General features: G+C 39.5%; 1 protein-coding gene across 1 annotated transcript in view; it reads right to left on the bottom strand.

Moving 5' to 3' along the window:
• DISC1 (DISC1 scaffold protein) overlaps window positions 1-12,272 on the bottom strand; it is a 195,497-nt gene that overhangs the window by 176,605 nt on the left and 6,620 nt on the right. Inside the window, exon 2 of the mRNA XM_027683381.1 lies at window positions 520-1,517. Within this exon, the coding sequence (XP_027539182.1) occupies window positions 520-1,517 (998 nt within the window). The remainder of the gene's footprint in view (window positions 1-519; window positions 1,518-12,272) is intronic.

Here is a 12,272-nt window from a genome sequence, read left to right on the forward strand (position 1 = left end):
GCAGAGAGGGACTTGACCCCCATTTTTCTTTACGTGGGGAGAGTACCCATCTCTTAGATTACATGCTACTCTCACACAGTTGCTCACTCCAAGAAATCTCTAGCTAAACTTAAACATTTCCAGTTAAAAAATTTTACGTTGTTAAATCACAATGCTTCAAGAAAAGAGTTTTTATCATCCCCAAATTTTGTACTACGTATACCCCAAACTGCAGAAAAAACAGCCACCTGTGAAAGAAAACAGTGCTTAATGAACTCAGAAACTGATGTGTTATATTAGAAGTGAGTTTCAGTAGAACATAGAATAGGGTACTGCAACAACATCACCTTTTTTCTGAAGAACCAAACAAAACTTGTTCTCTCACTTTTATCATACAGAGCACTACTGTAAAACTCTTTGAACAAATGCTACAAAAGCCATTAGTACCTGAACTCCAACATAAACTTTGATTTCAGAACTATAAATAAAAATGTTTTGAGGGACAGGGAGAGGAATCAAAAACAAAGTGAGATTACTGACCTTTAGTGTACTGCGGTTGCCAAGCAAGCAATCCTGCAGCACTGGTTCATATTTTTTCATCAAAATATCCCAGTTACGGTCACTAACAGTAAAGCTACTTTCATAGCCTGAGGTGACAGAAGAGCCAGCAGATGCTGCATCCAAGGAATCTGTAGAATATGAAAATGTTGCGTCTATATCTGAGAGAGAGAGAGTCTCACAGTCCTGGAATTTATCATTCACAGGGCTCTCATGTTCATGCTCCAAATCCTCACTGGACCTGGAGAAGCAACATGAATCTCCCAAGCTCTCATGAGTTTGTGACATCTCTTCTGGCTTCTGCAGACTTCCCGTGGTTTTGGGATGCAGAACAATCTCAGTTTCCTCAACAGTTGATTTGCCTTCAACATCATTTACTCCAGAGGCCGAGTTCAGGGAGAGCTGTATGAAGCTGAAACTTGAACTAAAACTATCTAAACTATTGTGTGCAACAGCAGAGTGAGAAATATCATCTCTGTTTTGATATTCACAGTTGTTATTCACTTCTGTCCAATCCAAAGCATACCTATTTGGGGCCTTACTCGCTTTAGCACTGTGGCTTTTCTGCCATGTACAGCATACAGCAGAAACATCTCCGTTGCTTGTTGCAGCAGCAGGGTAAGCTGCTGTCACTGTGTTTTCTGACCGTGGACTCTTGCAACACGATAGATTTTTGCAGCATGCTGGCATATTTCCAGTAGTGGTCAACATTGTTACCCCATCAGCAGGAACTACAGTGCTACTAACTGTACTACAGCGTGGGAATTCAAAGTTACTTTGGCATTGTCTGCATAAAGCGCAGTTCTCAAAGTCTCCACAACCCTGCCTTCCATGTTGGAGCTCTCCTGGTCTGGATGGTTTGCAGGCACCAAGGGACTGAAACTCTATCTGTTGCTGAGCTTCTGGCCTCATGTATCCAGGTCTTTTTGCCAGTTTCTTTTTACGAAGGGAGCCTGCAGGCATTAATTGCTGGTGATCATCTAGGGGAGGGAAAAAAGAATCAGTGAAATGCTTCTGCAGTTTTATAGGCTTAACACATTGTAGCATCTGAAAATGGTTGTTTCTGAAATTTCAAGCAGCGCGCATTGCTTTCCATTTCAACGAAACAAAGAAAATGACCATACTGAAGATAGAGAACACTGCATGTATTCATTCACTTTCTGAAGAGTTTGCACCTGGTTTTAAGTGAACTCACTAACACAGTCTTATCCATCAGGACACAAACCTGGGTACAATGAATCACATCATCTTCCCTATTCACAATACCAGTCTACTTTTTCATTCTCAACTTGCTTAAAAGCACATTAAAGGACAGACTTTTAAGTCTCTCTGATTCAGAATGATGGCAGACTTACAAGCACATCTAAGACAGGACTGAATCTGCATCCAACAAGGTGAGAACCATACTCACAAAGAAATTTTGTTCATAACCTATTGTTGCTTGTGTCTATATCCATGCTTTAATAGTATAAGTAGCAAGTGGTTCAGATTCTGCTTCCAGAACAGATGCAATTCTGTAGCACCCTGTGGTTGCAGATATCAGTCTAATGAAATATTGTAGAAGTTGTCATTTAGATTTATGATACTACCTATCGTGCAAAATATAGAGTTAAAGGAGAAGCTTTGCATTCAGAACCATCAGTCCTAGAAAAATAATGCTTTCTAGCATTACTGAAGTATTAATATCATTAAGGAAGGGCCCTTGCTCAATAACTCTATTTCCCCACACATACCTTACTTACATAGATGAAAAGATAAATTTGCTGTTTGCAGAGAATAGAAAACAAACAAACAAAAAACCAACTAAAAAAACTCGAGATATAAATCACAGTGAACATTAAAAGCAGGACATCGGAATTGATGTCCTGTCTGTGTTTTCTGTATATTTCTACATATATTATGGGTGAAAGATTACATGGCAACTACTTTCAGTTTCTCAGTTTACTGCTAGTTAAAAGGTATTCCATTTGTCTGTCCTGCACACAATAATGGGAATACAAGCTTTGCGCTATCATCCATTTTGTAACATGGAAACATATTGACTGGACCTATTTGCCAGAATCACCCTTCAAGGGGATCTGATGACTAGCTGAATTATGCCCTCTACTAGCTGCCTCTACTCACTGAAACAGAATCAAATTGCCAGAATCTCAGGTATTAGAAATATTCATATCCCCCACACAGAGCTCTTCCAAAAACACAAGTTTCAGATTTTTTTCTTTACATTTAATATTCATCTCTCATCATGACCCTTTGTCAATTTTTACATTGACAGATGTGCACATAATCTAAACCACTCAGCAACTCCTAACACAGCTCTCATACACACCTCACTACAATGACATCCTATACAAGAATTTAAGCATTAGACCTGAAACTTCCCAGGAGAATTTTCCCAACATTCATTACATTCTCTCCAAATAACCTTCAACAAAAGCAGTTGATACATTTTCCATATACTAGAATAGTGGCACATCTCACCATGAGACTGCAGTTAGGCCTCTGTATTCTGCTTCCTATCACCATAAATTAGAATATCCCAGCTATCTCTTACATTTTTTTTTGTCTGAGGAAAAAAGCATCACAGAAATCAAAAGTAAAAAAGGTCACAGAATCCATTGGTCTGTCTACAATAAAAAGACAGTGAAATACTATACTGGCAGTAATTTAATAGAAGTCTTAAAAACAGGAACCACTCTTGGAGCAAGAGAAAAAAAATTGAATTAAATATTCTTTAGAATTTAATTCTTTATTTTATATACAAAACAACAGCCTAAATTTGACTTCAGCAGAAGAAATCAGTCATGCAGAAAAAAGTCATTCTAGGACTGCATATACTGCCTCACCATTTAAAAAGGCTAGTCACAGGCCTCATCTGTAAAAACGTAAAAGATTCTCTGGTTTAATTAAAATCAGTTTAAAATTGATCTCACTAAATCACTATGAATTTCTAAAGCAGACAGATAATTACAGCTCTTTAAACACCAAATTTAAACTAAGCTAATGTAAATAGGGTTTAAATTGGCCAAAGCATTAGATATTCACACCAAGTGAACTGGATGCAATTCTAAATATTATTAGAGCCAAAGGGGTACAATTCCAGTATCCTCAACAAGTTCACACAAAACCCACACATCTCTGCAGTCCTCACAACATTTGCAGGTAACCCTCTAAGCACATTTGGCATTCAGCTCTTTTAGGGACTCCAGGTCTGTCTCCCAGTGAGTCCAGCAGCACAAGTCACTCACCCGGATACCAGAACAGACCACTGTCTGAATTATCCTCAAGATTACAGTCCAAGCTACAACCCATCCAGAGGATGCTACCAGGAGAGAGCTGCAAGTCCTTCACCCCAATGTAGCTGCCCCTGAGCACAAGGCAGAGTGGACAGAGCTGGGACCAACACGAACACTCACACCTTTGCCCAGAGGATAATGGAGGGAGAAGGCGGTGCCCACAGCCTGATCCCCAGTTCCAGCTAGAGAGCAGTCACTGTGACCTCAACCATCACAAAACCCAGCCAGGAAGTTACTATGACCTTGGGCATACTGTTTGGGCATTGTTTACCCTTCTGCCATGCCCCTTCTCTCAAGATTAGAATAATTTCAGTCATATATCATCACCTATCTGAAATTTAGTCACAGAGACTTTGTTTCTCTGCATAGCCTTCCAACCATAGCTTGCTTTGTCTGCACATCAGATACAGAAACTACACTGAACCAATTCAGCTATCTTGTTAAATAAAGACAGGCCTCAAATTCGTCTTATAATTCCCTCAATTTCAAGAACATCAAATAACATTTGGCAATTAACTACAAGACTATCAGAATGGAAACAACTGAAGGTAATTTTTAAATCCTACATTAAATTAGACACGCATTTAGAAAAAAAGTCCCAAATGGAATAGCCTTTCGATTGCAATATTACAAATCAACTTAAAAAAAATATATTTTACAATCTTAGAAGATGATGCAACACATATTCTAATGGCAAGTATGTGCAAATTACTTCAAATTATGAAAGCCCAGAAATAATCATAACAGCTCTTTCACCAAGCTAACAGTTCACATCCAGAGCATAGGGAAAAAGAAAATAGTCTACTGCTGTAAAGCAATGTTGTTCAGATCTTAGTTCACACCAGTGAGATGAAAGAGGGAGAGGTGAAGCCAAAGAGCATTTCCCACTGAAGAAAAGAGCACATCCTCTTGTACCCAGCCTGATGCTAAAGAACAGCAATCATCTAATTTATTTTAGATCATCAGTCTTTGTTTTCAGCCATAAAAGTGTCATTTCAGGTTTTTTGATCGAAAGCTCTAGTAGCATCTGTGGATGGAAAGGTATAACCACCTTACATTTTTGTTAAGTACACTAGAATTTTACAGATCAGTACAGAAACTCTGAAACGATCACCTCCTCACTCCCGCTTTAAGCATGTAATGCAAAATGCTTGGAAGCTCATCAAGTCCTTTCTGAAAGTCAGAATTATATATGCAGTTTTAAAGATAGCTCGACTATCTGAATACACATATATTACACACAACTGATTTTTATTAGAATAACAAATTCACCTTCACAGCATTTGTGGTGGGGAGGAAAAGGTATTTAGTCATATTCAAAGCCAACTATCAAAGTACTGCTCCAAGCAATTTCTGTAGTGCTGCTTTTGTTAAGGAAGCCTTAAACACCTGCATCAAACTGTACACAAACAAAGTAAGTGAGATGAAAATATTTATTATTTACAAACACATACACAAATGTTTAACCTATCAGGAACAAAAATTAACCATTCTGAGGGATTAATCAATCTGACATGACAATAACTATTACTGTTCAGTTCCTAAGTCATAGAAATACATAAAATGTTGCAGGTTCTTAATTGGTTACAGTTTGACTCATTTGCTGAATTTCAAAGATACCACTAAATACTCAAAATAAGATGGCACTGATCCCAACATAGCCTCTGTTAAAACTACTGTTACAGAAGTCTCAAGCAAAAAAAAGCCAGGAAAGCCCAAGACCTTTGCAATTAACATCAGTGTAATCCTGTTACAGATACTCCTCACACTTCTCATTCTCCAGCTGTTTTTACATCTCACTTCCCAAATTCATCTGTGGTTGATGAGCCTCAACCCAAATCACTCTCCAAACCTCCTTACACAACTCACTGATATATTTCACCCAACCCACGGATATCCACCTTCGCTAGCTAGAACTGCCAAACTCACATAACTAGCTGCCTAACAACAGTTTTCAGGCTCCCCAGTCATCACTTACCCTACACCCAGCTCAGCAATCCATCCTGTCGACCACCTGATGGACAACAAAACACCCTAGGGGGAGAACACAAGTAGGTCTGGAAAAACAAGCCAGTACCAGCACTGGGTGCATTCAGCACAGTCAATAACAGACGGCACTTCCCCACAAATATCCAGCCCAATTTTTTCCAAATCTTTAATTATAATTCTCTTTAACTTCTAGGTAAATGAGAATAATTTATCCACTTTTCAAAGAGGCAGATGGACACACAAGTTGCAAGCCTACAGAGAATATTCACAATAGAAAAATCAATGCTTATTTCAGGAGTTTGGGGGGGGGTGTAAATTTTGTTGTTCTTCATGGAGAAAAAAACCTTTTGTTCCCTGTTTCAATGCAAAATTCTGTAGAGGCAGCCCATGCAAATATCTAAAGTGGAGAGAACACCCTGTTCTTTCAGTCAAGATCTGACAACAGCTTTAAATATTACACAGAAATAGGGGAGCAAGGATATTGCATAGAAACTGTGAAGTTTGCTTAGGTCATAAATTAATTTGCAAACAACACTTAATGGGTTTGCAATCATATCTTATAAAAGTATTTCACCAAACACGCGTGAAACTGCGAAATTAGTACACAGCAGTCCTTTTCAAGAATGGTCTATTTAACACAACACACTTCTCTTTCATCACTCTGTCTACAGAGTGACAGCATGGATTCCCACTACTTCTGCTCAGTCAGATCATCTACAGCAAGATTCCAATATAAAACTCATCAGGGGGGAGGGGGGGGAGGAATTTAAAAAAAAAAAGTGAAGTGTGAGAGCACATTGACAGCAGTCAATTTCTAATTCAAGCACAGTTTGAGTGCTCCAGCTTGGAGATTTGAATTTTTAATTTCACTAAGAGAGTGGGTTCCAAATTAAGCATCTGATGCACAGTCAGTCTGAAACCAGAATTGAGTTTACTGAAATAGAAAGTAATTTTCTCTTAACAGCTCAGTAGTGATCACATATAATGAAAATAAAACAACGTGGCAGTTCCTATATTGCCAAGGGTGAGGAGTCCGAATTCTTTTAGCTTTACAATTTAATATCAAAGTCCTAGGACAAATACTCCTCCTTTGCCTGATGAAAGAAGTTCACCTTACAGCCCCAGATCCAATGCCCATGAGGTCTAGGCAACAATGGAGACAGAATGGAGCTCCAGACACAAGGAAACCTGAGCACTAAGTTCCCACAGAAAGCACACCACCCCAGGATGCAGCTTAAATACCAGATACTATAAAAGCCAGGCATGAACACAAACTGCAGTTACAGCTGTGCACAGGACACAAGGCCAACCTGTAGCTAGAAGAAAAGCAAAAAAAGTGGTGTTGATCCCTCACCCTGCTTCCCTGAAATGAAAATCTCAGGGCTTCACATGAAGCTGTGCAACTCTTTATGCTCGAACAAGATTTCTGTACTCAGGTATTCTTTGCTCTTTGCAGCAGCAACTGTGTGAACTATACTTTTGCCAGCTGACAATAAACTGCCACTCCAAGTGGCAAGATGAAGATTCTCAGCTGAACCCACGAGGCACAGGCTGCAGCACTGCTCTCCCATCCTCAACAGCGACACAAGCGACTTCAGTTAACACAAGTCCTCGCTAAATGCCAGTAGATTACTCAGCAGCATCATCAGCCTGCAGATGTTATAACCTGTGAGGGGTCAACCTTTGTGCTCCAGCAAGCAGACTGCAGTTCCCTTGGAGACCTTCACTGCTATGCAGGAAAGACACACACAATATCCCTTTTGAGACCTTTGCTGAGAATATGGCTTGATCTTTACAAACCTTACCCAAGGCTGTAGACAGACAAAACAGAAGTTGGAAGTTTGTTTTATTGGGCCTGAGAACACAAAAGTGAGGACATCAGCTATATCCATTTCCTCTAGCATGGAGGAAAAAAGTAGACTGTTCAGGAAATTCTGAGATTATCTATGAACAAGCTATGGAAGAAGTACTATAGCAGATATTGCTGCAACTGCAGGAGAATACTAACTGCTGGCAAGAACACCTCTCTTCTAGCAGAAATCACTGGTCCTTCTAAATACAGTGGGACAGAAGTCACTCTGCCTAGAACAAGTCAGATATCTTAAAAAGAATTTTAAAAAATTAACATTCCAAGAAAAAATAGAGTTTCTCTCTAGAAGGCAATGGCATTGAATTACAGAATGTAGCACACATGGCAGCACAGAGCAACAACAGCAATCAATACAGAGGATGAGAAGACCTCAAGAAATGGTCACAGAGCACTCAAAGAAGGCACCCACCAGTGCTAGACAGCTAGCTGTCCATACCTTCCCAGGTGTGAGCCCTGGCATTAGAGGCCAAACTTGGTATTTCCAACCCACATCACCAGGTACTGCAGGAGCACAGATTCGAGCAACTGCTTACGTATCTCCAGGCAGGAGTTGAGAGTTACCCTGTGCGCCTGACACCATGACTAAAGACTCAACAGGACCAAAGCACATTCATGCACAGGCAAAAGCCATTTGACTTCCACTAGAAGCAGACAAGGATCAGGGGATACAGTCAAGCAGCAGCCAGTCAGACTCTAGACTGAGGACATCACAAACACCAATAGATTTACTTTGACTGTCACTTTACTGATTTTTGTCTCCATCCCAACACTGCACACGCTTTTCACCGCTCCCATCAAACCCTGCATTCTTTTACACTAATTTCCATTGCATTTCAATCCTCACTCCCCATTTACTTCTCTCAAACCAAGCACTCATTTCTCCTCAAGTGAAAAAGAGAATTAATCCAGAAATCATTCCATTTGCTGCCCTGGATCTTTGACCAAACTCTGCATAGGTCACACTTCGCACTACATAGTCTAGAGCGATAACAAAGCTCCCAAACAATGTTCAAAGCCACAGGGAGATACCGTCTTTCCCAATATCATTCCTCAGTGCCACTTCCCTGGTCCTTTCCAGTTTATTCTTTTCATCATGACCCCAAAATGCATAATCCTCCCTTCATCCCCCTTGACAGCATTCCTCTCACAACAGCAAACAAGCACGCCTCAACTTACCTCCAGAAATCCTCTTCCTATGAGCCTCCAGCTCCTCAGACCACCCCATCCCTTCCTAGATGGAGAGCCTTCCTACTCCACACTTCCCATCTGAGCAGGGCTCAGAAGTTTCTAGGCTTCCCCAGGTGCATTTAAAAGAAATCTAACCCCACTTCAGCTGTGTTCACTGATTTCATCGCTTCCCTCCAGGTGCTCAGCCTTTTAGCTACCAGGACTTCAGCCAGTTCTCAGGGCTCCTTTTACCTCTTTCACAGCACACACGAGTTTGTATGACAATCTAAACCAAACCTCACTCTAAAGGCACACTGACTCCATTCATCTCCTTTGAGATCATCTCAATGAAAACACTCTTGAAAGAGCTTCTTTCCCATGACTGTAAATCACTGCTATTCATGTCTAGGAAATGAAGACAATTACTTGCCACAATTTACTCTGACAGTCTCCCTGGGCTAACATATATTACCTAATAGTACAGGCTACACTTCACTTATTAACACATGTCTATGCTGCTCAACAAAAGCACACACTTTTGCCCTAAGTTTTTTTTAACGTATTTCTGTCACATGCTATTTGTAATTCACTGAAGTACTACTACCTATGTACAAAGCCCTAGGATCTGCCACCTTTCATTGAGCCTTACTTGTCTGCTTTTGTTACCCAGGTACGTTAAAGCATAGTATTAACCTTTAAGGAAATTGTACCTTTATATGAGATAGCTTGCAGATGTTTCTTGGGTGCCAAGGCCTGTATGTGATACTGTAATGAAACAGTCTTCTGCAGAATACTTCGAGTTAAAAAAATAATGAGAAGTACACTCAAAAATCAGACTGGCCTTTCAAAAATATTCTCTGTATTAAAAGAATAAGCCAATGAAGCAGTTTTTCAGGTCAGCATATTCCAGATTCAGCTTAGCATTTTAAGTGGATAGAAAAGGTGAATATTGTACCATATGACATTAAACACGCACACCTGAATAGATCTGCTTCAGTAACAAAAAGCGTGGCAGAGGAAAACTTTGAGTGTCATTCAAATTGTTTTCCAGAATAAATATAGATGGTTAGCTCGTTACTTCCAATACTTTTTTCTTTTTAATTTATTACTTGCTTTAGAAAACCTGAATTCTGAATCCAGGATTAGCAGGATCCTGTGCAAGGTAGCTCACATCTGCCTATCCCTTTCAGGTGTATAGGACAGGTCTATGGATACTACTAGTGTAGTAGCAGCAGCAGCAGCAGATTTCTTCCCCTTCTTCTTTCAGGTTTACATGTAATACTCCTGACAAGCATTATTATTAAGAAGTAGCAGGCAGAACTGCTGTATCTTCCTTTCAAGGAAAGCAATGCATTTTCAGAGACATTTGATCTCATCAGTTCTGAGGTACAGCAGTGGCCTGACGCATTGCTTTGTGGTTAGAGCAGGCCATGTGAGAAGCTACACAGCTTACCCCAGTCACAAAGCATGCTCAAGACAGAAAAATTACTAAAACAGGACTCCTGAAAGACAGCTAGAAAATAAGTATTTTTACTACCAGAATACACCTAAGGCTTTGTACCTTTAGAACTCCTACCTTCACAAAATAGATTGGAGATTTAAAAGTAGCACTTGGATGAATTTTATCTTTACATTATCTAAACTATCAAACCTTGGAGTCCCAGGTCCCCCCTGAGGCAGACTCTGCAATAATGCTATCCTGTCCAGTGAATTTTTACTCAAAACTTCAGGTTAAACTTACATTTTCACCAGAAATTTGAAGAAAATACAAACATCATATTTAGATGATTCCTTAACCTACCCATAATGACTTGAACCTGTCTACACTTGTGTACTCCGAACTGAAACAAGTCTATACTAATCCACAGATCTGAGACTGGAAAATATATTTATAAAATATCTGTGTCAAGGAAGTCCACTAAGAGAGTCCATAGACATAAGTAATTAATTTTCAGGCTTCTTTCATTTCTGAGTGAAACAGTGCTACTTTTATGCTGGAAACCTTTTAAATTTTCTCCTGGCTAGGGGAAAAGGAAAACTCACAGCATTTTGAACATAGTTGCAAAAGTTTCACAACCCAGAAAGTATCCTCTCTTTCCAAACCTCTGTGAGCAGGAACACCTTGCATGACTAGCCTTAAAAAAACCAAAGAGGTGACAATAAAATTTTGAGAGATATCGAGAAGATACATGTATTTTCATTTCTGTACAATAAAAGTGTCATAGTGCTTTATTGAACAAAAACATATGAAATGTCTTGAACTTAAATTACCTTAAAGTCTGAGTCATAAGCAAGGACTCTGCATCAGCGAAAGCCATGAAGGCAGAACTAAGAACATCTTTGAGGTTAGAATGCCCTCTTTGGGTATAAAGATATATTTACAGCAATGGTAAATTTCATTAAGTACAGTGCTATTTTATGCTATAGAAAGGAAAGTAAATCAAAGAATGCCAAGTGTGCTACTCTAAGACTTCTAAAGATGTTAGAAATTACTCTCTAATTACCTCCTACTGGTAACAATTTTCTGAAGATGCTACATACCAATAGCAAGGATGACAGCAATCTATACACAACAGCACATAGAGATAGGACAAGAAAGAGATGCGCATAACTTAAAACAAAAAAGGTTCCAACTGGATACTAAGAAAAACTTCTTCAGCCTGAGAGCAGCCAAGAGGTAGAGCAGGTTGCACTGTCCTTGGAGCTTTTCAGGGCCCAACAGGATAAATCCCTGAGCAACCTGACAGAACCTCAGTCAGTCCTGCTTTGAACAGGGAATTGGACCAGAGACTATCTGAAGCTCCCTCCAACCCCAAAACTATCCTATTATACCTCTAAGATTTAAATAGATATGTCAGGATTTCAGTATTCCACTAGTTAACTATACACAGAACAAAAGTTGAAGAGTTTCATTTGTGAAGATGCATACCACCTTGCAAGAAAGCAACTTACCTGATTTAACTCCACAAAGGAGTCACAAGTAAGTTAAAAAGCAATAGTTCCAAGCTTTGGTGATGGTCAGGGCCTTAAGCAAGGCAGACACAGTTAAGGCATAAGAATATAGGAACTCCAATTGTTGCACAGCAGAAGGCCTTTAGTAGTTAGCTGGTGATTAAACAATGCTCATGAGCATCACTTAAATGTCACTTTGATCTATTGCAGTTATTTCACAAAATCTTTATTACTAGGCTTTTTTATTGGCTGTAACAAACATTGGAGAGCATTTCTCTCAAGGCATTATTTGGTTTACTACATTAAAAATTATTTTGATACCTTTTCCTAGGCTGCTTGCCAACTGGAGGACAAGACGGAGCCATCTGTGAGACTATAACTCTCTGAAGACACTTCCCTTTCAAAAACATAATCCCTTAAATGGTTCCAAGGGCATTACACACAGAGAAAAATCTAACATC

The sequence above is a fragment of the Neopelma chrysocephalum genome, unplaced genomic scaffold, assembly GCF_003984885.1.
Source record: "Neopelma chrysocephalum unplaced genomic scaffold, ASM398488v2 Primary Assembly neopelma1_23, whole genome shotgun sequence".
Taxonomy (NCBI): domain Eukaryota; kingdom Metazoa; phylum Chordata; class Aves; order Passeriformes; family Pipridae; genus Neopelma; species Neopelma chrysocephalum.